General features: G+C 37.4%; 5 protein-coding genes and 3 long non-coding RNA genes across 20 annotated transcripts; 4 read left to right on the top strand and 4 right to left on the bottom strand.

Moving 5' to 3' along the window:
- The first annotated feature begins 80 nt into the window (after positions 1-80).
- Positions 81-3,385, top strand: LOC104788399 (pentatricopeptide repeat-containing protein At2g22070-like). Of its 6 annotated transcripts, none has more exons than XM_087452123.1 (3): positions 81-739; positions 909-1,036; positions 1,253-3,385. In XM_087452123.1, exons 2-3 carry the CDS (start codon positions 988-990, stop codon positions 2,584-2,586), a joined length of 1,383 nt encoding a protein of 460 aa, XP_087308249.1. In that variant the 5' UTR covers positions 81-739; positions 909-987; the 3' UTR covers positions 2,587-3,385. The 6 variants fall into 6 exon arrangements, with proteins under 6 accessions (XP_087308249.1, XP_087308248.1, XP_087308247.1 ...); XM_087452122.1 differs by having other exon boundaries at positions 909-1,272; positions 1,357-3,385; XM_087452121.1 differs by having other exon boundaries at positions 909-3,385.
- Positions 2,580-5,610, bottom strand: LOC104788400 (shaggy-related protein kinase beta). Of its 3 annotated transcripts, none has more exons than XM_087452124.1 (13): positions 5,088-5,610; positions 4,838-5,002; positions 4,666-4,758; positions 4,529-4,588; positions 4,172-4,444; positions 4,013-4,087; positions 3,872-3,928; positions 3,653-3,793; positions 3,515-3,565; positions 3,318-3,413; positions 3,146-3,229; positions 2,966-3,068; positions 2,580-2,889 (listed from the first exon to the last, which is right to left on the bottom strand). In XM_087452124.1, the coding sequence occupies exons 1-13, from the start codon at positions 5,157-5,159 to the stop codon at positions 2,828-2,830; spliced, it is 1,332 nt and encodes a 443-aa protein (XP_087308250.1). In that variant the 5' UTR covers positions 5,160-5,610; the 3' UTR covers positions 2,580-2,827. The 3 variants fall into 3 exon arrangements, 2 of the variants coding, with proteins under 2 accessions (XP_087308250.1, XP_087308251.1); XM_087452125.1 differs by having other exon boundaries at positions 4,934-5,002; positions 5,088-5,426; XR_015558312.1 differs by lacking the exon at positions 3,872-3,928 and having other exon boundaries at positions 3,653-3,813; positions 3,989-4,087; positions 5,088-5,407.
- Positions 5,611-6,370: 760 nt separating this feature from the next.
- On the bottom strand, positions 6,371-11,217 carry LOC104788397 (homeobox-leucine zipper protein HDG1). 2 transcript variants are annotated; one of them, XM_010514147.2, is made up of 9 exons: positions 10,638-11,217; positions 10,338-10,552; positions 10,142-10,259; positions 9,371-10,054; positions 9,185-9,286; positions 8,895-9,095; positions 8,230-8,407; positions 7,579-7,946; positions 6,371-7,023 (listed from the first exon to the last, which is right to left on the bottom strand). In XM_010514147.2, the coding sequence occupies exons 1-9, from the start codon at positions 10,857-10,859 to the stop codon at positions 6,625-6,627; spliced, it is 2,487 nt and encodes an 828-aa protein (XP_010512449.1). In that variant the 5' UTR covers positions 10,860-11,217; the 3' UTR covers positions 6,371-6,624. The 2 variants fall into 2 exon arrangements, with proteins under 2 accessions (XP_010512449.1, XP_010512448.1); XM_010514146.2 differs by having other exon boundaries at positions 10,338-10,555; positions 10,638-11,089.
- A 708-nt stretch (positions 11,218-11,925) lies between these two features.
- LOC109124526 (COP9 signalosome complex subunit 1) lies at positions 11,926-15,569 on the bottom strand. Its single transcript, XM_010514145.3, has 7 exons — positions 15,044-15,569; positions 14,054-14,374; positions 13,843-13,959; positions 13,677-13,762; positions 13,132-13,366; positions 12,833-13,041; positions 11,926-12,115 (listed from the first exon to the last, which is right to left on the bottom strand). Exons 1-6 carry the CDS (start codon positions 15,434-15,436, stop codon positions 12,865-12,867), a joined length of 1,329 nt encoding a protein of 442 aa, XP_010512447.1. The 5' UTR covers positions 15,437-15,569; the 3' UTR covers positions 11,926-12,115; positions 12,833-12,864.
- A 625-nt stretch (positions 15,570-16,194) lies between these two features.
- LOC104788395 (polygalacturonate 4-alpha-galacturonosyltransferase) lies at positions 16,195-20,094 on the bottom strand. Of its 4 annotated transcripts, none has more exons than XM_010514144.3 (11): positions 19,578-20,094; positions 19,324-19,476; positions 19,016-19,041; positions 18,854-18,913; positions 18,652-18,777; positions 18,491-18,554; positions 18,364-18,410; positions 17,940-18,274; positions 17,462-17,819; positions 16,772-17,350; positions 16,195-16,686 (listed from the first exon to the last, which is right to left on the bottom strand). In XM_010514144.3, the coding sequence occupies exons 2-11, from the start codon at positions 19,472-19,474 to the stop codon at positions 16,411-16,413; spliced, it is 2,022 nt and encodes a 673-aa protein (XP_010512446.1). In that variant the 5' UTR covers positions 19,475-19,476; positions 19,578-20,094; the 3' UTR covers positions 16,195-16,410. The 4 variants fall into 4 exon arrangements, with proteins under 4 accessions (XP_010512446.1, XP_010512444.1, XP_010512443.1 ...); XM_010514142.2 differs by having other exon boundaries at positions 19,318-19,476; positions 19,578-20,087; XM_010514141.3 differs by having other exon boundaries at positions 18,491-18,557; positions 19,318-19,476; positions 19,578-19,975.
- Positions 20,095-21,587: 1,493 nt separating this feature from the next.
- Positions 21,588-22,302, top strand: LOC147945028 (uncharacterized). Its single transcript, XR_015558311.1, has 4 exons — positions 21,588-21,671; positions 21,756-21,828; positions 21,908-21,957; positions 22,046-22,302. It is a non-coding gene; the product is annotated as an uncharacterized LOC147945028 (long non-coding RNA).
- Positions 22,303-22,720: 418 nt separating this feature from the next.
- Positions 22,721-24,076, top strand: LOC147945027 (uncharacterized). The gene is made up of 6 exons (XR_015558309.1): positions 22,721-22,868; positions 22,949-23,189; positions 23,320-23,502; positions 23,609-23,682; positions 23,795-23,905; positions 23,997-24,076. It is a non-coding gene; the product is annotated as an uncharacterized LOC147945027 (long non-coding RNA).
- Positions 24,077-24,789: 713 nt separating this feature from the next.
- On the top strand, positions 24,790-25,908 carry LOC104788393 (uncharacterized). Of its 2 annotated transcripts, none has more exons than XR_015558308.1 (6): positions 24,790-24,858; positions 24,939-25,043; positions 25,152-25,274; positions 25,416-25,522; positions 25,646-25,733; positions 25,824-25,908. It is a non-coding gene; the product is annotated as an uncharacterized LOC104788393 (long non-coding RNA). The 2 variants fall into 2 exon arrangements; XR_015558307.1 differs by having other exon boundaries at positions 25,646-25,728; positions 25,824-25,901.
- Positions 25,909-26,009: the final 101 nt, after the last annotated feature.

Raw genomic sequence — 26,009 nt, 5'->3', positions numbered from 1 at the left:
GGGTTGGTTGTTTCATAAAACGCACCGTTTTGTCAAGAGAGAGTGAATATTATTTAATAATTTATAAAACGCATCGTTTCAAGAGAGAGTGGTTGTTGCATTGCATCACGACGTTTCGTCGTCGTTAAAGAGTTAAACTTTAATTTTGGTCCCGTCGTCGTCGTCGTCGTCGTGATGCACAAATTGAATATCAGAAGCTTCCGTCTACATTTGAAACCGTTTAGTAATTACATTCACAGCAATGCTGATCGAACGAAACTTCACTCGAATCTGGTTTTGGGAGATTTGTCTAAATCCGGTCGGGTCAACGAAGCCCGCCAAGTGTTCGATAAAATGCCTGAGAGGGATGAGTTTACTTGGAACACTATGATCGTTGCTTACTCCAAGTCAGGGAGACTTTCTGATGCAGACCAGATTTTTCGTAGCAACCCAGTCAAGAATACAATCTCATGGAATGCTCTGATTTCTGGGTATTGCAAGCATGGACTTGAAGATGAAGCTTTTGGTTTGTTTTGGGAAATGCAGTTTGATGGGATGATAAAACCTAACGAGTACACTTTGGGGAGTGTTCTTAGGTTGTGTACTTCTCTTGCTTTGCTTCTGAGAGGTGAAGAGATTCATGGGCATATAATAAAAACTGGGTTTGATTTGGATGTTAATGTGGTGAATGGTCTTCTCGCTATGTATGCACAATGCAAACGCATCTCTGAAGCTGAATACCTCTTTGGGACTATGTCAGGTGAGAAAAATAATGTTACGTGGACTTCAATGCTCACTGGTTACTCTCAAAATGGATTTGCTTTCAAGGCAATCGAGTGTTTTAGGGATTTGACAAGAGAAGGAAACCAATCGAATCAGTTTACATTTCCTAGTGTTTTGACTGCTTGTGCTTCGGTTTCTGCTCGCAGGGTAGGGGTCCAGGTACATGGCTGCATAGTAAAGAGTGGTTTCAAGACCAATATCTATGTTCAGAGCGCATTGATTGATATGTATGCTAAGTGCAGAGACTTGGAAACGGCAAGAGCTTTGTTAGAAGGTATGGAAGCTGATGATGTGGTTTCTTGGAACTCGATGATTGTAGGGTGTGTTAGGCAAGGTCTTATAGAAGAAGCTCTGTCCTTTTTCGGAAGAATGCATGAGCGAGATATGAAAATAGATGATTTCACGATCCCGTCCATCTTAAATTGTTTTGCTTTGTCTAGGACAGATATAAAGATAGCTTCTTCTGCTCATTGTCTGATTGTGAAAACAGGGTATGGGACTTACAAACTTGTGAATAACGCTCTTGTGGATATGTATGCTAAAAGAGGAATTATGGATTCAGCGTTGAAAGTTTTTGAAGGGATGATTGAGAAGGATGTGATATCTTGGACGGCTCTAGTCACAGGCAATACACATAACGGATCTTATGAAGAGGCATTGAAGTTGTTCTGTAACATGAGAGTTGAAGGCATTTCTCCTGATCAGATTGTTACAGCGAGTGTATTAAGTGCCTCGGCAGAGTTAACGCTTCTGGAGTTTGGGCAACAGGTACATGGGAATTATATTAAATCTGGTTTGCCATCATCTTTGTCAGTAAACAACTCTCTTGTAACAATGTACACAAAGTGCGGAAGCTTAGAAGATGCGAATGTTATATTCAACTCTGTGGAAGCCAGAGATTTGATAACTTGGACTGCTCTAATTGTGGGTTACGCGAAAAACGGCAAAGCTAAGGACTCCCTAGAATTATACTATCTAATGATAGGCAGTGGCATAACACCAGATTACATTACCTTTATCGGGTTACTATTTGCTTGTAGTCATGCGGGTCTCATAGAAGAAGCTCAAAGCTACTTTGATTCAATGAGAACAGTTTATGGAATCAGACCAGGACCTGAACACTATGCCTGTATGATTGATCTCTTTGGTAGATCTGGTGATTTCTTTAAAGTAGAGGAATTGCTGAATCAAATGGAGGTTGAACCAGATGCAACTGTATGGAAAGCGATTTTGGCTGCGAGTAGGAAGCATGGGAATATTGAGAATGGGGAAAGAGCAGCGAAAACTCTCATGGAATTGGAACCAAACAATGCTGTTCCTTATGTTTTGTTATCAAACATGTATGCTGCAGCGGGAAGACAAGACGAAGCTGCAAATGTTCGTAGATTGATGAAATCCCGTAATATAAGCAAAGAGCCTGGTTGCAGTTGGGTTGAAGAGAAAGGTAAAGTTCATAGCTTTATGTCTGAAGATAGAAGACATCCGAGAATGGTTGAGATATATGCCAAGGTTGATGAAATGATGCTTTTGATTAAAGAGGCTGGTTATATAGCGGATATGAGTTTTGCCCTCCATGACTTGGATAAGGAAGGCAAAGAGCTTGGTTTGGCTTACCATAGTGAAAAATTAGCTGTAGCGTTTGGTCTACTTGTTGTACCATCTGGAGCTCCAATCCGGATCATCAAGAACCTTCGTGTCTGTGGGGATTGCCACAATGCAATGAAGTACATATCGAGAGTATATCTTCGGCATATCATCTTAAGAGATTCTAACTGCTTTCATCACTTTAGAGATGGAAACTGTTCTTGCGGAGACTATTGGTAAACATTTTGCATTAGAAGAAAAAACTCGGAAAATTCTGCATTTCTGTCTGCAACAATGGAAGCTACAAAGTTACAACCTTACAATTATACACTTTCAAACTGCTAGGCCATGTGATTGCAGAGGTCAGTGAGAGGGTTCATAACCAGAACAATGCTATACGTGTGAACAAGAAATCTCTGGAAATCAAAAATATTTATATATATCAACATCTGTGCAGAGAAGCAGCATTTAACCAAAATGGTCATTTCCTTGCATGCTCAGGTATTAAGCGATGACGTAGTTCAACAGATGCACCAGCAAGTTCTGCAAGAAGAGAAAGGTAAGCATTTTCCGGGTCATAGGCAAGTTATAAAGGAAAGCAGAGTGTTGTTGCCAAAACCTTGAGCTGTGAAATCAAACAATGGAGGAAGTGCTCTTCCATTAGGCAAGGATGCTCTCGGGTCTCTTAGATCATCGAAGAACGGATGTGCACAAGCTTCAAGCTGAAACCAGAGTTAAATTAGAAGAGTTGAAGAAGCCATTTTAGTGATCTCAGAAATCAACTGGGTTTCTCTCTTACCGCTGTGCATCTCAGGTTTGGTGAATACTGAAGCAATCTAGAGGCAAGATCCATTGCTTCTGGAGATACTTGTCTCCGGAAAATCTAGGGAAAAACCGTAAAAAGCTTTAGATTCTGTTGTAAGCAAAACATAGTCATTCTTTAGAATCTCTTAGTGAATTTATATACATACCTTGTGCCATGGCTGAGCTTTTATCTGAGGGAACTTAAAATCATTGTAACGAGGATTCATGTTCTTTATCTCTTCTCTTGCTGGTGTCCCCAAAATCTGGTTATACAGAAGAAAATTGCAAGAACACAGCTCTGAGAATCTGAGACCCCCTAAATAAAACAGGTGAAGAGAAAGAAAAAAACCCAATCTGTTGTTACCTTAATGATCTCCACCAATTGATCAACACTGGTCTCTCCAGGGAATAGAGGCTGTAGACATTAAAAGCAAGAGATAGGTTCAAGGAAAATGTCTGAAATCAAAAGTTTAAACTCAGAAGAACTAACGATTTTTCTTACATGTCCAAGAAAAAGTTCAGCCATGACACAACCTACAGACCACATATCGATCGCGCTTGTGTACTCGGTTGCTCCAAATATGAGTTCAGGAGCTCTGTAATACCTTGAGCATATGTAAGATATATTTGGTTCTCCTGGAATCTGTAACCAAGAAGACATCACTACTCACGTTTTCTATAACAGACAGTGAAATCTACTATTTACAGCTATGAAACCTACCAGCATTTTAGCGCTCCCAAAATCGCAGATCTTAACCTCATGCGTAACATTATTGACCTGCCAAATGCATCGATATAATTTCCCAATTACAAAGTCAGAGAAGTACTACTACTATACTACCCTCACAAGAACTACCCTTACCAATAGATTCTGCGGCTTAATGTCACGGTGACACACTCCAACTACTCCATGCAGATAATTCATAGCACGACAAATCTGGTTTCAACAAACAAACGTTTCTCTCATAATCCTAAAAAACTAGAGAGTAGATTTCACAAAAAGAGTTTCGATCCCTTTTACCTGATAGGTATAGAGCTGAATATAAATCAAAGGCATATGTTGATTCATCTTGGTGTAAGATCTCGAAGCACGGTATATAGTCTCGGGTACATACTCAAGAACAAGGTTAAGATAAAGCTCGTCTTTCTCAGTGGTAGAAAAGAAAGAATGCTTGAGCTCAACGACATTAGGATGTTCGAGCATTCGCATGATCTGAAGTTCTCTGTTTTTGTATCTCTTGTCCTGTAACACTTTCTTGATTGCTACTTTTTCTTCTGTCTCTAAGCACTTAGCCTATATACATCAAAAACACGTAATGGAACATATCAATCAAATCACATTTTGAAATATCTTGAGATGAGTGAGTCTTTTGTTTACCTGAAAGACAACACCAAAAGAGCCAGTCCCAATTACATGTTCAGCTCTGTAGGAGATTGTCTGGATAAAGAAGAAACAAGAAAAAAATCAGAATTTATATATATAGAAAGAAGAGAAGCAAAATATGAAAAAGTAACCTTGTCTCTTTGATCATTCAAACCCTTCTTCTTGGTGGTGATAATTCGTCCAGATTCAGTCCCATTCCCCTTGATGATCACACCGTCCGTATCCTATGACCAAAGATCATTCAGAAACAAAGCAAATAGTGAAAAAAAAAATTTAGAAAAAGAAATCAAGTTTGAATGAAACCTTGTCATCTCCAATTCCCATGTCCTTTTGATGGTCAATGGTAGAAGAAGAAGAAGAAGAAGAGAGAGAGTCTTTCTCGTAAGTCGTAGTAGTTACCGTAGACTCAGCTGTTTCTTCACGGTTCTGGTTAGGCTTCGATCTCGGCGTCTCAGTTTCTCCTCCTACCTACGCAGGTTATACCACAAAAAAAGAAAGGTTTAAAACAAACACCAAATCAAGAAAAAGTAATCACAAACAAAATAATTCTTACGTTATTATTATTATCAGAAGAGATGTAATTGCGTCCAGAGGCAATACTCGTCAATCTACGTACCACATTCATCGTTTTCAAAAGAAACAAAAAAAAAAACAGCAGAATGTATCCAAGAAAACAAAACGAATTAACAAAAAAAATCAAGAAAAACCAAAAGATTTGAGCTTTTTTTTGTTTGTTTGTTTTGTGTTTTGAGGAGAAAGAGAGAAAGAGAGAGAATCAATTGCCACGGTTTGTCCTCTCTCCTTCTTCCCTTCTCTGTAAGAAAAACGAACCGAACAGAAAGAAGAAGAAAGATGAAAAGGTTTCTTCACGTTAAAAAAACTGACAAAACTCTGTATTATATATACAAAAAGCATATTTATAGAAACATCTATTAATATATCTGCGGCGGAGCGGATATAGCTTACACCAAAAGGCAAAAAAAAAAGAAAAAAAAAACAGATCACCTATTGGTCAAATTACACACACACACAAAATCCAAAAGACCAATCAATCATTCTCACATTTTTTTTTCCTTAATTTCTGTACACAAAGAAAGATCACAAAAGCAAAAAGAACGACGAGCGTGACCGTTTGTTTTATTCAACGGTTGTGATCGGTTTCATCATATACTTCATTTACATACGATCATTGAATCCCGCGGATTCTTCGGGAGTTTTTGACTCTTCCTTTGGACTCTTTTTACTTTTCGGCCGTTTGTAATAATAATAATACTCTATAAAAGTTTTTTAAATCCAATGGACTTAATTTCGAGCCCAAGAAAATTAGTTTGTAATGGACTATCTAATTGGCTTATTTTGGTAAAGCCCATAATATAATTAAAGTAGTTCTAATGGGCCTTTGGATATATAGGCATTGTCAAACAAATCTCTAAACCAAAAATTAGGTGTCGTTGGATGAATTTTATTCAAAAGCATCCAAGTGCTTGCAACTAAAAATTTATGCACTCACGTGTTTCATTCTTCTTCGTTTGGTTTCTTTTTCTATCTTTTTGAATGTGAAAGTACCATACACTTTTTACTTGACCATTAATTAAATAAAAATGGTCCAACCTTCCTTCTCTGTTTCATGTACTAGAAACATCTTAGGTCCAAAGACTCCAAACTTGCCTTCCTTTCACATTATGAACTACCACAAAATACGGATAGAGCATATCGTTTGTCTTCATGATTTATAACCAAAAGCCAAAATAAAATTATAAACGTTTTTGTTGATCATACTTAGTTACTACTATTAAGTAATTTAGTTAAATGGTAGAGGCAGGTGGAGCTATTACGTTAATAAAAAAAACACTTCGGTTTTTTGTTTCATATAATGCTTTCTCGACTTTATCGAGTCATTTACTCATTACAAAGAAGATAAAACAAACCACAATTAGATTTCATCAATATCCGAAATACAACATTTTGTTTTTGTATGTTGATCAAATCTCATCCGAGTCAATACCCGAACCATCACAAAAAAAAAAAAAACCGGATTCCTCACAAAATGAGGTTCGTTCTTGACTCAAATCTTCCACCGTAATCTCAAATCAGTTGCTATCACAATGAAGAGCAGCTTTAATCTTCTGAACCGTACACGATATCAGATTATTAACCGTCTCTACTGATTCCACCGTCAGCTTAGCCGTAGGCAAACTATTCACCAGTATCTGAAACGCCACCGTTAGTAACGACCCTCCTTCCTCCATGCACATCCCTCCGTTTCCGTTTCCGTTTCCTTCCTCTGTGGCGCAGCGTTGCGTACCCGCCTGAGCGTTCGGAAGGATGGCAAATCCCGAGGGGAGTAGTGCCACGTAAGCAGAATCACCACCGTTCATCACAGCTTGCATTGCGGGGATATCAACAGGCGCGTACACTACAACCGCTCCTGCTGCGTCTATGCTCGTCTCTTGTAGTATCAGCATACTACTCTGATTCGCACTTACCGCCTTCAAGAAAAATAAAAATTATAAGTCTCGAAAAGGAAGCTGGGTGGCTTTTTCAAAAGTGTCACCGTCACAAGCCAGAGAAAGCTCAAGGGTAAAACAAAAGAAATGGTGAGAAAAGAAACCAATAATTCAATAAAAATTAACCCAAAGGAAAAATAAAGATTTTTTTTTTTCAAAAACGTCAGAGCCAAAAAGGAAAGAAAAAGGTCAAAAATGTCTTATTAATATTGACTTTTTTTGCTTTCCCCTGCAATACTTCCAAATTCTAGATTTGTCACTTTCCAATCACACGCGACAAGATTCATATGACAACACCATCCTGGGGTCACACTACACAACCATGTCCTTTCACACACTGTAGTCCTTAATATAAAAACATTTAATGTCCACATTAGCCCGGTTCCATTAAATTATAACTCAAAACTTAACCGACTTAAGCCACATCATAAAATTTTTTTTACTGAAATTTTCACCAAAACTAAACCAGATTTTTTTTTAAATTAGCTTGGTTTACGCATGCATATAAAAGTGTAAAAAGATAAATTTGAAGCTTACGCTGGCACGGAGGAGGGAGACGGAATTGGAATGGTCATGTCCTTTAGCTATATGGGCCATCTCTTTCATTGGTCCACCGTTGGATAAGATGTCCCATTCGGATCTCAGCCCTTCATTTCCTAGGAAGTCAAACAACCGCCGTGGTGAAACCGGCATCCACACCGACGTCGCAGCGTTCAGTACGATCCCTGGCGGTTCTCCGGGAATGTTTACGCTCTTCCTAGTCATGATCCTAACGTCCTCGTCCACGTTACCTACGTTAAGTTTGCTCCATTTCTGTAACGACGAAGCACAGACTCCCCCGCAGAAATTCTCAGTCATCCTCTTCGCTAGCTTTAGCATGCTTTTTCTCCCATTGCAGTTTATGGCTGTGTCCATTAGTACAAGTAACAAAAGATTAACATAAAATTAATTAAACAAATGTGACTCAATTGATATCAAGATTACTGTTTGATATTTTACATAATGAACAACTATCATGTTTTTCTTGTTGACTCACTCAACAGTAGTTTTAATTATTTATATAATCTTTTTTTTCTGGTAGATAAGATAAGACGTCAACAACCAGAAAGATAAGAGCTGATTATTTACTTTCAACAAAAAAAATATTCTAGAATTAAATCAGAAACGCAGATGTTGTAGAGAGCTTACGGGTTGGGCTAGGGGAAGGGGAAACAGTGGAGGACATGAGGATGGTTAGGCATTCGCATTGCCGTTGTAACGCAGCCATCCATCGATGTGCACCAAACGCTAGGCCACAGCTGAGTAACGGTCTGTATAAACGGTGGATGCGGTTTTCGTCATACTCCGTATGCTCTATCCATGTTACCTACAAGTTTGCATAAACCCATTTTGCGTTAGATTTTATTTATCACAATCGTTTTTTAGGTATAATGTGAGCTTTAAACAAATAATTAATGGTAATAAAAGGGAGAAACTTTATGAACGTGTAATGTTAAAAAGTTGACTCAAATAAAAATGGTAAAGAATAGTTTATGCACGATCCAAGGGCACAGTAGTCGGAGATTTTTAGATGCTTCTGATCAATAAAATAAAGTGTTTCGTTTTACCTGCATACTAATATATAAGTTAATTAAAGTTACAAACCCAATGCATCAGAGACCTTTATTATAATTTCCCGGACAAAAACAAAGAGCTTGCCCGTGGTTTCCTAGAGAAGCGTGAACACTAGGGTCAATCCTAAAGGTGAATAGTAAAACTTTAAAATTTTCTACTAATTCAGTACTACTATTTTCTACTTTTACTCCTTAAGTTTTAATAATAATAAGAATCACCCAGAAAGTATCATTTTTTACCTTAGAGTAGCCATTGGCCATGTCTTGTACAAGGCAACCGGACGGTAACCTTCTACAGCTCGAAGAAGATCCTTCTCTAATGGAATCAATTGAGACATCCACGACCGCCCAAACACCTTCTGCGTGCTGTTTACAGAACCGCAAGAACGAGACTTGTCTAACCGGCACTAGTGGAGACAGCAGTTGAAGCTCTGCTTGCATCTAATTAACCAAAACCAATAAACATTAAAGAAGGACCCATTTGGTTATTGTAAGAGTTTTATGTCTCTAAATGCATAAATTATATATACCAGGTGAAGTGCACCATTTCGTGTCCCTCCCATCCCACTAGAGATAATCTCAGTGGTTGAAGTTCTTGAGATCATACTTGGAAACATTTCCGCCCATCGTTCCTATAACAACAAATTAGTACTTTTTAAAACTTCTGTTGGATTAAGCATTTACTACAATTATTAAAGTATGTTAGTGTTACTAACCGAGTCCATCAAGGTTTCAACGAGGGCTAAGCTATTGATGATAACAGTCCCAGATTCTTTAGAAGCTTCTGAGACAAACCCATCTGGTTTAGGTCCAACACACCGACTAAAACTTGTGTCGTACTCTTCCCGGTTCAACACATCAAAACCAGTATCCGAACTCCTAACCCAGAGCGGGTCACGTGTCTGAGCCATCTTCACAAGCTCATCCATAGCCGCAAGAGCCAAATCCAAATACCTCGATCTATGATCAAAATCACTAACACTACTAACCGGTGGTTGATGATGATGGTTAACCGTAACCAAACCAGAACCGGTTCCATTAGAAATCTCAAATCTAGGAGAAGAGAGAGTGAAACCCCCACCACCACCAACACCACCATTACATCCAGCGGAGCCAACACCAACACCGAGAACAAGTGCAGAGTCCGGTATATAATGAGAACCGTTAGACCGGCCAAGGAATTTACCGGTTAAGGCACAGACTCGGTCAAGCTCGTCTTTAAGACGGGAGTTTTCGATTCGAAGATGTTGCTCTTCTATGGAGATGTCGGCGAGAACAGCAGGTCCGCCGCAGTTACCACACATAGGGTTTCTCATAGCTTCGCGTACTGACATATTCTCAGCTCGTAGCTTATCGTTCTCTTGCCTCAACAAAGCATTCTCATGCCGCTCAATCTGAGTCTGTAAACACACAAATCAAAAAGTTATATTCTAAAAAAAAAACAAAACTTAAAAATAAAAGAGAGATTTCGTAAAAGCAGCTCAAACCTTCATCTGAGTCCGACGATTCTGGAACCAGAACTTGACTTGACGAGGATCTAAGTTAAGTCGACGGCTAAGATCAAGACGTTGTTTCTCATCTGGATGTGCACACTCTTTAAAAACCCTAAACAAAAAATTCAAAAATTTGAGGAATCAAAATCAAAAACAAACTTGTAGAAGAAGAAGGGGAAGTAATAAATACGATTCAAGGTCTTGAATTTGTTTAGGAGTGTGACGATGGTAACGTTTCTTCTTTTTGAAAGGAGGTCTATCATCGGAGGTATCTAAATCGTCACCGGAGAGAGCTTCAGCGTTATCACTTTCAGATCTGCTTTCTGTTGTTACATCTTCTCCTCCTCCTCTACTAGTCTTCTTGCGACTTACATTCGACTCCATTAGTACCTCTCCGTTTGTGTGCTGCTGCCAAATTTAGAGTATAATAAAACTAGTAGCGCTCTTAAGGAGAAGGAAGAAGAATAAATCGAAGATTTAGAGAGCTTACGAGTCCGAGGGAGAGGCCATGAGAAGAGAAAGGGCGAGAGTTAGGTGTACGGCTGTGGAGAGAAGGAGTAGTAATGGCGGTGGTGGTTCCGAGCATGGTATCAACGGCGGAGAAAGAGAAGTGGTGGTTATTATTATTGTACGGAACATCGGAGAGAAGCTTTGAGGCTCCGGCACCGTCGACGCCGGAGGAAGTGTTGTCGAGAAAACCGTTGAAATTCATGAAAAAGTTTTGATGAATGAGGAAAATGAATTAGAAAAAATCAAGCCATGGAAGGTGAAAGAAAGCCCTAACTGTTAGAGAAAAGCTTTTGTCGCTTCGGTGTGCATGTCCATGAACACAAAGAAGATAGAGAGATAGGAGAGAGAGAGAGAGAGAGAGAGAGAGAGAGGATATAATAAATGAAAAAGGGAAAAAGACGACAGAAACGACGAAGAAGAAAAATGAGAAATAAGAGAAAGGGGTAAAAAAGGAAAAAGAGGGGGGAGATGTGGAGTCATGGAAAGCCTTTGAAAAGTTGGGTTTGACTCTTTTGACGTTACTTTTCACTCTTTTTTGCTATAAAAGTCCACTTCCTTCCAGTGGTGATTCAAGCAAGCCTGACTTTTTATTTATTTCAACTTTACTGTTTTACCCCCCCTTCTCTTCTTTGTTGTAGTAGTATATTTTAATTTTGTGTGTTATGGGATGTGTGAGTTTCGATTGATTTCTTCGTTAGTTGAGCGTGTTTTATTTGTTAATTCATATTCATATGCTTCTTTTTCTAACATGTTTCTTCACGATGGATTTTGTTGTTGCATCGTAATTCGTACTGTATATGATTTTTCAATCTTTTTTATACTGAACAGGAGTAGTTTGTTTAACATATATTATAGAGTTATTAGTGCAAGTCTGTTTCTATCAATCACAGTTTAGTAAATAGTGTATGGCTTATTATTAGTCTTTAAGAACAACTAATTCAACTTTATTTATACCAAACACACTTGCAAATGTTCATAGGTGTATATCATATAGTATAGTCTGCTTCAATCCCCATAAAAAACGTGTCACTTTTTGAACATATCAGTATTGTAAATGACGAGATTCTATTTATGATTTACAACCACATATCAATTAACTTCGTATTTTATAATACTTTTAACCAAAACAACCTCAAAATAAATGGAGTACTGGGGTGGTGAATTTAATTTAGAGTTGGTCCATCTTCCAAATTTGGCGGAAACTTAACTCTTATGGTTTGTGAGTTTTGAGTAAACATATGGGAAGTTATTGCGATGCTACCTAAGACTCATTTAAAAGGCAATATCATTCAATAGTTGATTTAATAATGGACAGTCTCATCTTTAGCATATTACCTTTACTTTCTCAAAAATGTCATCGACTCTCTTAAAGAAACACAATAGGTTCTTACATGATAAAGTAATCTGCCTAATTTCTCGTTTTGCTCCGATCTTGAAAAAAAAACACCCTTGAAAATTCTGTGAGAGACAAAAACATATAGAAAAGTATATATAAGTAACCTCATACTCATAAAATCATAATAATTAAATAAATAAAACTAGTACAGATTATATGAATATTATCACTTTCAGTGATAAAAAAAAAATGGAAGAAATTAATAATAAGAAACGTAGCTTTCTAGTGATTAATATCAAAAGTTCTTTTGACACAAGAAAATCAAAAGTTCACACTTAACCAACACATGATGCATGTTGCCGACATCAAATCTTAGTTTTTCAATTTTCGAGATTGTACTTATATAAAATAAGACCTTACCGTTTTGATTATTATTTATATGTAGATAGAGTGACATCTGTGCACAAACTATCATATAATATGCAATGTTAAGTTGACAAAATGTAATGGATATTAGTTGGGAGATGAGTAGATTTGATCCCACCCACATGCATTACAAAGACGAGCATCTCATAAATTATATTGGCCCATGGAAACCAAGTGTGTGTACTTATGTCTGTACTCGTTGACCATTTCACTTTCAATGAGATTCATGCGTTTATAGATTCACACTCAGGATTCCATTCAAAGTCCAAAGATAATTTAAAGAATCTTAAACTAAAAGTTGACAAACCATAGCAAGAACTAGAGACCAGGGAAGATTAGACATAAACCTAACCAATAACTAAACCAAATCAATTTTTCACAGGCATCTTATGATCTTGGAATAGGCCATTTACCTCTCAGATTAGCCAAGCCGATGTCATCAGTTTCAGTGTTTTCTTGAAGCTTTGGCATGATACTCATGTTGCAGGAGGTTGGCTCTTATCAGCATCCCCCTGACATCTCTATCGAATTCATCTCCCATCTGAAGTACCTTTTGGAAAGTTGCATTCCTCTGATCCGCATGTCTTGCGTAGAGGATTTTGTTGTGTGAGTCAATCCGTGCCTGTATGAGATGGAGAAAAGGTTTGCTCTATTGTAAGATTTTGAAATTACAGTGATACAATACGAAGCTCTTTCTGGAAAGAGAACGGACCTGAATCTGGTTGTCTGTGATCAAGGCTTCTAGTTCCTTCTCTAGACCAGAGACACTAGTCTTGAATGCATCAGCCATCCTGCTCAAATCAACAGACACAAATGGCAGTGTGTACTGGATCAGTGCCTTCTTCCTTATCTGATCATACAGTGTGTCAACGTGGTCATGAAGATGGATGTCCAGCAGCAAATTCGCTTTCAGACTTGCTAGATATTCCAGACAGGAAGCATAGCGGCTGCAACAAGCAAACTTACAGATTAGATTCAACGGGAATGCAATCTAAAATGTTGGTTTAGGATGTCCTATAAACTGGATGGAAACATGGTAAGCCCCCATAAACAATACAGATTAAAATCCAACGTCACAAACAGCTAATCAGTGAGCGGTTAGAATATATAGTGCATTCAAGGGTCTTAATAGTCATGGGGGACATAGTTGGTTAAATCTTATTCGTAGTAGGGACATAGTTGGTTAACTCTGATCTTAGTGGGTATTCACTCTAATAATCCCTGATTCAGGCGTCAGTCTTGTTAAAAACATGTTACCTTGAATAGAAATCGTTGATAAGTTCCCTCACTTCAGGCACTAGCTCCAAGAAATTCCGGAAGTTGATATTGTCAATGACTTTTTGCTGCCACATTAGACTACGTTATAGACCAAAAATTGGAAACAAACTGGCAGAGTAAAATAAAAGCTAAATAGGATACATGCCTTCAATTCTGAACGATCAAAGCTTGCCAGGGCACAGAGTCCACCATAGGTGGCAACATCTTGAGGAGCAATGACCTCGTTATAGGAATTTCCAAGTTCTGGATTAACATCTAAGAACTGCACGAGAGAATATTCAAGTTCAAAGATTAAATTTCAGATATAATATGAATAGGATCCATAAGCACAAGAGCAAATATGACAAACAACAGACCTTACGAGCAGCTAGCTTGTACTTCTTAAGCTCCAAATGAGCTAATCCAGATGCACATCGCAGTTTTGCAATTACAATAGGGTCAAGGGTTTCTGGATTCTGCTCTGCCTTGTTCACATAACTTGTAACATGAGTAAACTGACCCATCTCGATGCTGACAAGAATCGCATTCATACACATATGAATGATGTGCTTCGCCGTAGTGCAGTAGTCCCGTGTTCGGATATAGTTCTTGAAAGCATCTCCAAGCGAACCACACGCATAGAAGAAATCTCCAAAGTCATTGTAACCCATTCTAATGCTCTCCTTGATTAGATTTGTCTGTATACACATATCAAGAAGATGAATCACCATTCAAGTAATTTAACAGTCAAGCAAGCTATTAAACAGAAAAGAGCAATGTGGAATGAGCAAGCTGAGCAACACACAAACAAGACCACATACTTCAATCTCTAAGCAATCAACTGATAAACAGTACCATTGAAATCAGCATTACAGAGTTGTTATTAACAGATAACCATGAGCTAATTCTTATGCTTACCTAGACCAAATTTGTATGTATAGTATACTCATATGAAGAAGATGAATCAACAATTTTGCAATTACTGAATCAAGCAAGAGATTGACCAGAAAGAGCTATGCATACGCCAAAGAACACATAAACAACACCACACACTTCATTCTTTAGGCAATTAATTGAGAAAGAGAATCAACAAAATCAGCAGTAAAAGAGTCATCATTATACAGATTTGTCTGTGTACTCATACTAAGAAGATAAACCACAATTTATGCAACTACAAAACCAATCAAGCCAGTGAAACGAGCTATGCGCACAGTAAGCAACAAAAACAACACCATATACTTCATTCTCTAAGAAACTAATCCGAAATCAAGCAGTAGGCAGTCATCATTATACACGCAATAAGCAAGGAATACAGATAAAGGAATTAGGTCAAAAAATCTCGTTTGGGAAAAGAAAAACCTAATTACCCGATACGAACTGAGCTCATTCTCCAGCTTTAATTTCTTCTGTTCAGCACGACGCTCGACGGATTCACACCAAGCCGAATCCATCACATACTTGTCACCAAGCTTGCCATTAATCTTACTGACGACTTCTCTGAACAACTGCGTGTTCTCACCCTTTTTGATCTCATCGTAAGCCATCCTCAATGCTTCAAGCTGAATCGTTTGGTTTCCTCCGCAGTAGTTAGCGATGAAGAGAAGCCGCATGATCTTCGTGCGGCCTTTGTAGAGCGTCGCGTAAGCCTCGATGTCAAGCGGTTCGCCACTTATGATAGTAGGTCTACGATTAGACGTCTCATCGCCTCCGTTAGTGCACATCTTCATCATCGGTCCACTCGCTTCGTCGTCTCGCTCCATTGATTCGTCGGGTTAGGGTTTTTTTAGCTTTGGGATTTTTTTTGTTCTCTGCCAAGATTTTGTTATTGATCTTTGTTTCGTCTTTGGACTTATAAGGAGGGGCGATTTGTTTTAGTAGTAGGCAATAAGCGTCGGTCCAATTTAAGCCCATCTTCTATTTATTATTCACTCAATTTGGGTTTTATTATTAAAATTATAGTTTTTCTATCATAAAAAGATTTTTTTTTTTGTAATTAATATTGTTTAATTTTTTCCACTAATGCTGTCTAATTTATGATTAAATAAAAAATCTCATATTTTCCAATAAAATAGTTGCTTATAACCACATACTGTAAATGAAAATAATTATAATTAGAAAATAAAGTATACTATAATGTACTTTGTTGACAACAGAATCTATACAATATAGTATATGGATGTTCTTCATACATTGACTACAATAATGAATTAAGATAACAATTAATAATAATGGAAAGAAAAAAAAAGAGATATAAGAATATTGGATACCTAAAAATCAGAAAATCTAGGATGTGAAGCCAATCAAATCTATTTTTATTCTTAAATATTGACATATCAACAAAATGTGAACCATTTGTTGTTGTTAATAAGCTGGGATTTTTAGATGTTAAATTTTTCAATAGATAAGACTTAAAAAAAAGAAAAGTAATTGATCCATGTTTGAACTTGCAGAAGTTGTTATATACAGTAAATTAGAGAGACAGAATGGTTTCTTTTTTTCCACAGGACCTTCAACAAAATCTCCATAAACATATTATGATTAGAAAAATAAAACCTCAAAAATAACACAAGTGTTTTTAACCCGAAGGAAGAAGAAGATGAAGAAAAGAAAGAATGACTAAACAAAGATATGAATAAACAATTAACAATGTGTGGAAATAAAGAGGAATGAGATGGGAACAACATAATATTAGAAGTAATTACCTCAAATCCATCTAACAAAGATTTGATTTTTTTTATTCATGAAGGTTGCATCGACGAAGATAAGGGTGATCAAACTTGATGTATTTAGTCCAATACGGTCGGTACTTGGACATTGCTAACTCCAACCACGGCTTCATGTTCCCGTTATAGTGAACCACCGCTGCATTCTCAATGTCTTTCCTGTCTATACTCGGGTTATATCCAAGTCCCAGCACGTGCCACGACTTGTTTAAAGGATGTGTTAATCCGTAGAATGTTATTAGTCCTGGTGGTAATGTCCCTAGCTTCCACAGTGTCCTGTTCTCATTCTAAAACAACAATAAACCATAATGAGCAGACCACAATAAACCATCATGAGATATATTAGTTGCACAGAGTTAAAGAGTAACTTACCATGTTTTGCCACTTATGGTATATACCAGTGATGTCTCTCTTTTTCCATTCCTTTAGGTCAAACATGTTCATTCCATAAGCCCATCCACAAGCGTTTGGATTGAAGTTCCTCGCAATGTGAGGATTCGAAAAGTTGAGATACTTGTCGAATCTGTGGAAACTTTCCCCACAGGTTTCAACTGCACCATTGACTTTGCCGTTCAGGTTAACTTCCCAGAGTGGAGTCAAATCTTTCTGAACAATGATGTCGTCGTCCAGGAAGAGGATTTTGTTCAGCTTGGGATAAACCTCAGGGAGGTAGAATCTCAAGTGATTCAACATGGATAGATACTTTGGGTTTCTGTATTTCAGATTCGAAGAGCCTGAAGTCGGATGGTCTGCTTTAAAATAGTATTCTCTCATTGCTGCAGACTCGAGCTGACGAAGGACAGGGCAGTAAGATGAATTAAGCCACTTAAACTCATCAACGTTTTCCACATGTATGGTTGCCTTTCCGGGTGGGTTTAGGAGGAACCACATGTTCATTGCTCCGAAATTGAGTTTATCCGTGACAAGGTGGAAAACATGCTTAGAAGGATCCTGCGCAAACAGGGAATATAAAAACATTTTAAATTTCAGCTCTGCAAATCATATCTGAACTTAAACATACATATATGAGGACGAATCAAGTGATAAGAGCTAATGGTTTACCTTGGCATTCATGATGGTTGAGTTAACAACCACTGATGCAGCTAATACATTGTCGGAAAAGAGGGCATAATGATAAAGATTAGGGTTTTCTAGGTTTTCACTCCGAGGGAATTTTCTTTTCTCCGGAGACAGAAGATAGTAATCAATGGTCAAGCGCATTGATAGGCAATGTATAGGATTTGGAATTGTTTTTGCAGCTAACTGAGCCAAAAAAGTACTCTGCTTCTTTAAGCTCCTGACTTGTTCGTCGGCAGTCTGAAGCATTGCTCTCAGCTTTCCAGTAACCAACTTGCAGTCATATAACTGCATCTTAGCTTTAGCCAAGACTTGACCCATGGCTCTGAGTTTCTCATGTGCACTATATGAAAAATAAAATTATAGAGAATGTTACTTTAAGATGTACACGAACAGAAAAAAGAAGGCAAGTAGTAGAAAGCATCTCTGGGTGAATAACAGAAACAAATGGGAAGCAATTTACCTCCGAGGAAGATCAGCATCAGATGTTGATTCCGCCAAAACCCGTTGGCTGTCCTTAAGTCGGGCCTGGAGTTCTTGTAACAAATCATTCTTGTTTTTCAATTTTGCAAGACCAGTATAGACTCTAGCCATTATTACTTGATCCCGCATCAAGCGTATATTTGAATCGGAGTTGTCGTTCTCATTTTCTCTTCTCCAAATACTGTATTTTCCAAGGACAGCAGAATCAACAGACTTAGAACGTTCAATGGCTGCATTTTCGAGTTTCAAAATCGTGTCATCATTGTGCTGAACTAATTCATTTGCTCGCATCTCACGCCTTCTCTCTCTTAGTTGCTGAAATTTCAAGTTGGAAAAATAGAATGTTATGAAACACTCAGGACAGAAAAGTCTCCAAAAAATATTAGATGCATCAAGATAGTTACCCTTCTGTGAATCTTCGCAGGTGTCTCAACTTTCTGATGGCTACCATCTGCATCAGCGTTATATAGAAGAATCAGAGATAGAAAACGTCAAAATAAATCAGAATGCCACTTACATAAAAGCAACTACCTTTAGAAGTCTTGTCACGTTTTTCATTCAGGATATTAGATTTGACATCTTGAGTCGTTTGATTCTGCTTCAAATACATAAAAAGATACAACTATGAGCAAACAAAATATCAAGGATAGACACAACGAAACAAGTGAATCAGGTCATTAACTAAATCACACCTCAGAATGTCTAAAAGAGGTGTCTACTCCAACTTCCCGCCATGATGCAGACAAATTTTTTTTCTTGAAAGAATCAAGGCTAAGAGGACCCAAATCAGCTGTGCTAGCTGCGATAACATCTAATACCTGGACATAAAAAAATTTAGTAAGAAACGATTCCAATCACATAAAAACCAACAAAGAGATTAAAGATTATACTTGCCTCTTTCGAGAAAAGAGATCTAACAGATTGCATTGCTAAACGTTCTCTCCAGTCAAGATTCTGCCCCAAGAAAAAAAAAAAAACACAGCCTAATTAAAACAACATCCTTATAATTATGATAAACCAAACATAATTATATATAATTATATGTATTCAGCCCACCTGCTTCACAGAAGCATTTGAATAATCTGCAGTAATTGAAAAGTAAGCTCCATCAGAAATTATATATATCACAAAATTGAAAAGACACTAATTGTTAGAGACTAGGACCAACTTAACGAAGAACATCAGTGTCAAATCAAAAGCAAATAGTTAAACGGAAATGTAACTTAAAATATCGAGATAATCAAGGCTGAACAAAAGAAGAGTAGTAGTCGTAGTAGATTATTCTAAAGCTATCAATCCTTGCAATTTCTAAATCTCTACATGAATCTGCAAACGTATAAACAAAAAAAGAGGCATACCATTACCATTAGAGGAATCGATGTATACACCTCGGCCAACAAAGAAGACAAGTGGTGCGAAAACACAGAAAAAGATGAGGAGTACAAGGACAGATCGAGATCCACCACTACTTCCTCTAATCCGGTTAACTCCAGATAGCCCTCGCTTCAGCGCCATCCCTACCAAAATTTCGAAAGAAAAAAACCCTAAATCAAGCAACGAACCAACCGGGGATAATGGAGGAGATAGATAGATAGAGAGAGATAAACAAAACACATACTGGGAATCTAATAAGAGAGAGATCAAGTGAGATTTGAGAAGAAGATAAAAAATCCAGCGTTCACGTGAAGCCCTCACAGGTAACGAATAGACTAAAACGCCATTACTCCCGGCGAGATCTAAGCACACAACAGCGACGAGAACTCGGAATTGAAGCTAATGGTTAGCGAGGAAGAAGAAGAGTATGAAGAAGAAGATGATTGATAATGATTTGTAACAATAGAAAGCGTTGTTGAGTTGATTCACCGACAATGAACCAATCGCTATCAACGCCAGGAAAATTGTTTGTAGAAGAACCTCAAAGGAGCCTACTTGACGACACAGATCTCTCTTTTTATGGGATCGATTACAATTTACGAATCTCCTATCCGGTTTACTCCGATTCATCTTAAACCGCCTATTATACCGAAACTAACATCGAATTGATAATGATATATATTATTGATTGCTTCCAAGTATCGACTTCGACCCAACCCTTAATAATTTAATGGGCTTTTTTGTACATTTTTTTAAGGCCTGTAGGTGTGTGACTTTGATTTCTATTTTATTTACTTTGCTCGATATCGCGTCCTCAATCGTGTTAGTGTTCTCTGACCGTTGGAGAAGAGATCGTATGATGAGAGAAAAAGAAATATAACTTTACATGAATCTCTCTAACGGTCACTTTAGAAATTTACCAAACAAAAAAAAGAGAAAAAAAGAAATATAACTTTACATGAATCTCTATCTAACGGTCATTTTTGATATAGACGCTTACGCTTCTTCTCTATGATTACGTCTTCAACTTCAAGGGTTTTGTTCCTCTCTCTCTCTAGCAGTGCCGGCGCTGACCCAGTGCACAAAGTGCATTTGCACCATATCACAATATTTTGGAAAAAAATTATAAAGTTTTTAGACTCTTCAATGTTTCATATTTTGATAAAAAACCCCAAAATACTGAAAATCTATAAATAAGACCTGTAAATTAGGAGAAAAAATTTTTTTGGCACAAGGTGCAAAAAAAGTTTGAGCCGGCCCTGCTCTCTAGCATAATATCTTCGCTCCGTCGGTCGTTTCGTTGGTGGTTACATTCTTCTAAAACTACTCTTTGATGTTTTTCTTTGAATCGATCTCTGGATTTTAACTCGCTTCTTCTTTTCTAGGGTTTGGTTTCTAATTTGTTGTTCTGTTTTTTTTTTTTTTCAGGCTTTGATGACATGCTTTTACCAATCAATGATGATGGCGTTGATGGACACGCTTCGTCTCTGTGCTTCGCCTTCAAGGGTTTTGTTCCTCTCTCTCTCTAGTACAGTATCTTCACTCGTTCGTTTCATTAGTGGTGACTCTAAAATAGTCTCTGATGGTTTCTTTGAATCGATCATTGGATTTTAACTTGCTTGTTCTTATCTAGGTTTGGTGTTTCTAATTTGTTGTTCTGTTTTCTTTCTTTTTATCAGGTTTTGGATGATGCTTTTTATCAATCAATGTTGGCTTTGATGACATGCTTGATGCTTCTTCTTTGTGCTACGTCTTCACGTGTTCAGGGGTTTTGTTCCTCTCTCTAGTATCTTTGCTCGTTCGTTTTGTTGGTGGTGACATTCTCCTAAACTTGTCTCTGTTTTTTATTTTTGAATCGATCATTGGAATTTCACTTGCTTGTTCTTTCTTGGGTGTGGTTTCTAACTTGTTGTTCTGTTTTTTTTTTTTCCAGGTTTGGATGATGTTTTTATTAATCAATGATGGCTTTGATATGGACACGCTTCATCTCTGTGCTATGTCCTCACTCTTCAGGGTTTTGTTTTTCCTCTTAACACATCTATTACTTCTTTTTCTTTTATTTTGTACCTTACAGTTTTGTTATTTCGTCTTGCAGGTCTTTTGGAAGCGAATTATGATCTGATCATCACCTTCTTCTCCATGCTGCTACGTCTTCAGGCGTTCTCTAAACGTATCTCTATTTGCTTCTGGATTTCACTTTAATTTCTACTTACATGTTACTAAATTACTTGTTGTTTGTTTCTTGTTGGTTTAGATTTGTGGAGGAGGATCTTACGATTGATTGGTGATGGCTTTGACTGATCTCTGTCAGTTGTCACTCTCATTCATGTTATTCTTGGTATGGTTTCTAAACCGAATCCCTTAAAAGCTTTTCTTATTATGTTTTCTTGCGAATTTTACCTCTCTTTGCTTGTTATTTTAGATTTTGGAGGATGCTTTGATCGGTGGGTGATAGTTTTGATAGATGGCAAGTCTTCTCTGCACTAAATCTTCAGGTAGTGTTCTTCCTCTCAATTGATTTTTTCTTTTTCCTTCTATATAAGTGAAAAACATCTCTGTCTTTCTTTGATGCAGATCTTAGAGGCAACCAGATAACAGTGTGGGAGGTTCGGATTGACTTTCAGGTTACCTTGCATCCGCAAATCTTTTTTCCTATCGGTTGCTTTATCTAATATTGGGTATTGTTGGTCCTTTGTTTCTTGTGTTTCCCAGATGTTCTTGTTGTGTTCACACACATTCATATGAGAGAGATGATCCACAAGTTCTTTCCTAGACGAGTTTTTTCTTGAACTTTGTCCTTTTCAACTAGTTAAATGTCTTATTTTTTCAAGCCTCTTAGGTGCTACGCTTAAGTCTGAAGATATATCTCTCTTTCATGCAGATCGTGGAGACACCAGGACGCATATGATAAATCTAAATTTATCTCTGTTTGATGCACGTCGTGGAGGCACCGCGACTGATTTAGTTTGGTCTGTCATGGTTTATGGTTTCTTCTGTATTACCAAAAGTTCTCTATTCGCAGTTTTTGGTTGTTTTTGGTTAGTAAACTATGTGGAGATGTGATCAGTCTTGCAGGTTTTTTGGAAGCGAATTATGATCTGATCATCACCTTCTTCTCCATGCTGCTACGTCTTCAGGCGTTCTCACGGGTTTCTTGCTCTAAACGCATCTCTATTTGCTTATGAATTTTTACTTTGGTTTGGTGGTTTTTTTCTAATGACATGTTACTTGTCGTTTATGTTTTATTGGTTTAGATTTGAGGAGGATGATCCTACGATTGGTTGGTGATGGCTTTGACTCTGGGTTTTGGTTTCTAAATTGAGTTCTTCAAGGCTCTTTTTTTTTATGTTCAAGCGGTTTTTACATTTTTTTTCTTTGTTATTTCAGGTTTTGGATGACGTTTTTATCAATCAATGATGGACACGCTTCTTGTATGTGATACGTCTTCAGGGGTTTTGCTCTTCTTCCTCTTCCTTTTATCTATAAGTGATGGTTTTGATGGATGGTTTTTGTCTTCTTTCCACTACATCTTCAGGTAGTGTTCTTCTTCCTCTCAACCGATTTTTTTTTTTAATCTTTCTAAGTGAAAAACATCTCTGTCTTTCTTTGATGCAGATCGTATAGGCACGGGGATTACAGTGTGGGAGGTTCTGAGAGAAGCATTGTGGGAGTGCGTATGATCTAATTACGTCTTCAGGCGTTGTCATGGGTTCCTTGCTCTGAACGCATCTCTATTTGCTTCTGAATTTTCACTTTGATTTGGTGGTTTTTTCCTAGTTACATGTTACTAATTACTTGTTGGTTTAGATTTGTGGAGAAGGATCTTACGATGGCTTCGAGCCTTCGACTGATCCCTGTCAGTTGTCACTCTTACCTCTTTTTGCTCTGTTATTTTAGATTTTGGAGGATGCTTTGATCGGTGGGTGATGATTTTGATAGATGGTTTGCTCTTAATCAACGGGTTTGCTTCTTTTTGGGTGAAACAGGTCTGTGTTCGTGTTCCAATCAGAAAGAGCGAGACAGACAGAGAGCGAGCGAGAGAGAGGGTTCGATTATAATAGCGACGAGCGAGACAGACAGAGAGCGAGCGAGAGAGAGAGGGTTCGATTATAATAGCGACGAGCGAGAGAGAGAGAGAGAGAGCGCAAACATACATGAAGAATTCAGAGGTATATTTCCTTCTAAAACCCTAAGATGAATCGGATTTGATTTTCGTGGTGAATGTTTTTTTGCTTTCTGAAATCAATAGTTTTTCTTTTGGGTGAAACGAAACAGGTGTGGTGTTCGTGTTCCAACCTGAAAGGACGATGAAGCGGTCATAATGGTGGGCTCATGAGCGGATCAAAAAGGTAATCAAAATTGGTCTTTTGTGTTTCCTATTCCGCTTTTCCTTTATAAAAGTGAGTCGAGTTTTTGCTCTTTAATGGGGTTTGTTTCTTTCTTTTGGCTGAAACGAAACAGGTCTCTTGTGTTCCTACGGATGATGGTTTGTTTATTCGACTCTGCTTTTTTCTTGTCAGTCGCCTGGCGTTCTAACTGTAACTAACAACTTCATTCAAACTCATTAAAAAGGTATATACAAATCTCAATTTGTTCCAAACAGGTGTGTGTGGTGTTCTTGTTCCAACCTGACTCAGTAAGTAACAACATTAAACTGATTCAGAACCAAAAAGGTAAGCTTATGGGTTTGAAGAATGAAGAAGATTTAGAACCAAAAAAGGCAACAACATCAAAACTGCATAGGTGTCTTTGACTCAATACGTCTTCCTTTCTCCTTCACTTTAATTTGCCAATCTTAAGTCAGCAACTTGCTTTTAATCGCAGATTCTGACCTGTGAAGAGAGCTAAGTGGAGTCAATTTAGCAGGTACATTGTGTTTTATTTATTTCTTGTTCTTTTTTTTTTTTTTTGGTTTATTAACAGTGTAACAGTAATCTTATGTTTATGTTTCGTTTTGCAGGTTTGCTTTAAAAACTTGAGGCTAAGTATAAGGTATGAAAAATCCATTTTCCAGCATAATCTATGATTTTGTTTTCACTACGGCTGGTTGTTATAATTCAGACTTAAAAAAACTATATTATGGAAGCTTCGTCCTTTTCTCTATTGTTGTGTAGATCGGAGATATGCTATGGGGTTTGAAGAATGAAGAAGTTTCAGAACCAAAAAGGTAACAACATCAAACTGATTCTTCTTGTTATAGATGTCTTTGACTCAATACGTCGGCAGGTACATTGTGTTTTATTTTCGTCTGTTTATTTTTTTATCAGGTTTATGTTTCGTTTTGCAGGTATGCAATAAATTGGATGTGTTTGAAAAGCTTGAAGCTAACTATAGGTCTTTCATCTTTGTCTTCCCTTATCCGCTACCTCAAATTTTTGATTTTTTATTTATTTATTAATAACCTAATGGGTTTGTTGTTTCCTTCTTTTGGACTTTGGGTGGTGAAACGAGGAAACAGGTTTGTGTCTGTTCCAAACAGGACGATGAATCATATTAGCACTGAGAGGGGGCTTATCTGGTAAGTGGTAAGTGTGTTTCTTGCCAATAGTTGAAAGATGACATTTGTATAAGTGTCGTCATCCAATGTCTTGTTTCTTGCCAATAGTTGAAGATGTTTATTCAGCTCCTTCCTCAAAATGAGCCCTTCACTCCATAGCTCCAGCTTTTGCCTGCACCACAAAGAAGTACACCACATCTGCCAGAATTCAAGGTAAATACCTTCCATCAGAGGTTATCATCACTTTAGAACAAACTTATAGCTTGATGTATCTGTTTTATATTAATGTACAAGGACTCAATTTTTCTTCATCAACTATAGGTTTAAGATTGGATTTACTTTTTGAGTTTTTGGGACCTATTTCAAGATTTTCTTCAGTTCAGACCAAGAGAGTGTCCGATTCTAGTGGTGACGAGAGAGTAAGCAGACCTGAACAAGTCATAGGTATCTTCTCGTTTTCTTCTAAACCTATGAATTGATTTGATTTTCGTGTGAATGTTTTTTTTTGTTTTAACATAAGAGTTTCACATTTGTATTATGGGAATATTAAATAGTGTGTTTGTTTCTTTCTTTTGGGTGAAACAGGTGTGTGTTCGTGTTTTCCAACCAAGACGATGATTTATTGACTCAAGAGTTTTTCAAGGATGAAGTAGATTCAGAACAAAAACGGTCGCCAGTGTTCTTACGCTAAAGTGAGTCGAATTTGCTCTTTTTTTTGTTGTTTCAGTTTTAGATGGGAATGTGACTCTGAATTTTTTTTTTTTTTCACTTAGGCTGGTTGTTTTGATTTCAGTTCTAATTCTATATTTTTGCAGATCGGTGAAATGCTATGGTTTGAAGGACGAAGAAGGTTCAGGGCAAAGCAATCAAATGATGTTCTTCTCGGAGCTGTTGGATTGTATGGTATAACTGGAACTTTCATTCTTAATTCTTTTTCTTGACCATACCATATTTGTCTTTTGGATTCATCTGAAATTAGGATTTCTGTTGCAGGTTCGTGTGGCTCTCGAAGTATTTGTCAATTTAAGACCAATAACAGTGTTACCACAAGTACAGTATCTCTGATAGGTATGGAGGTCAGTATTAAGTGTTTAGATAGAAATATAAATTTGTTATTGATCATGTTTATAATTTTTCCATTTGTTGTGATTATCAAATTGTCAATGTTTGTGTCTTTCT

Source organism: Camelina sativa, chromosome 5 (genome assembly GCF_030686135.1).
Source record: "Camelina sativa cultivar CO46 ecotype springtype chromosome 5, ASM3068613v1".
Classification (NCBI taxonomy): domain Eukaryota; kingdom Viridiplantae; phylum Streptophyta; class Magnoliopsida; order Brassicales; family Brassicaceae; genus Camelina; species Camelina sativa.
This window is presented reverse-complemented; position numbering and strand designations above follow the sequence as displayed.

Coding starts and splice junctions, on each gene's coding strand:
- LOC104788399 (XM_010514148.3), top strand. CDS start 175: ATGCACAAATTGAATATCAGAAGCTTCCGTCTACATTTGAAACCGTTT.
- LOC104788400 (XM_087452124.1), bottom strand. CDS start 5,159: ATGAATGTGGTACGTAGATTGACGAGTATTGCCTCTGGACGCAATTAC. Junction 5,003..5,087: donor CTTCTGATAATAATAATAAC/GTAAGAATTATT, acceptor TAACCTGCGTAG/GTAGGAGGAGAAACTGAGAC. Junction 3,794..3,871: donor TTGGGAGCGCTAAAATGCTG/GTAGGTTTCATA, acceptor TCTTGGTTACAG/ATTCCAGGAGAACCAAATAT.
- LOC104788397 (XM_010514146.2), bottom strand. CDS start 10,859: ATGAATTTCAACGGTTTTCTCGACAACACTTCCTCCGGCGTCGACGGT. Junction 7,947..8,229: donor CCCTTCCCCTAGCCCAACCC/GTAAGCTCTCTA, acceptor TAATGGACACAG/CCATAAACTGCAATGGGAGA. Junction 7,024..7,578: donor TCTCCCTCCTCCGTGCCAGC/GTAAGCTTCAAA, acceptor TTTTTCTTGAAG/GCGGTAAGTGCGAATCAGAG.
- LOC109124526 (XM_010514145.3), bottom strand. CDS start 15,436: ATGGAGCGAGACGACGAAGCGAGTGGACCGATGATGAAGATGTGCACT. Junction 14,375..15,043: donor ATGAGCTCAGTTCGTATCGG/GTAATTAGGTTT, acceptor ATGTGTATACAG/ACAAATCTAATCAAGGAGAG. Junction 13,367..13,676: donor ATCAACGATTTCTATTCAAG/GTAACATGTTTT, acceptor TGCTTGTTGCAG/CCGCTATGCTTCCTGTCTGG.
- LOC104788395 (XM_010514141.3), bottom strand. CDS start 19,474: ATGGCGCTGAAGCGAGGGCTATCTGGAGTTAACCGGATTAGAGGAAGT. Junction 19,042..19,317: donor CGATTCCTCTAATGGTAATG/GTATGCCTCTTT, acceptor CAATTACTGCAG/ATTATTCAAATGCTTCTGTG. Junction 18,411..18,490: donor ACGTGACAAGACTTCTAAAG/GTAGTTGCTTTT, acceptor ACGCTGATGCAG/ATGGTAGCCATCAGAAAGTT.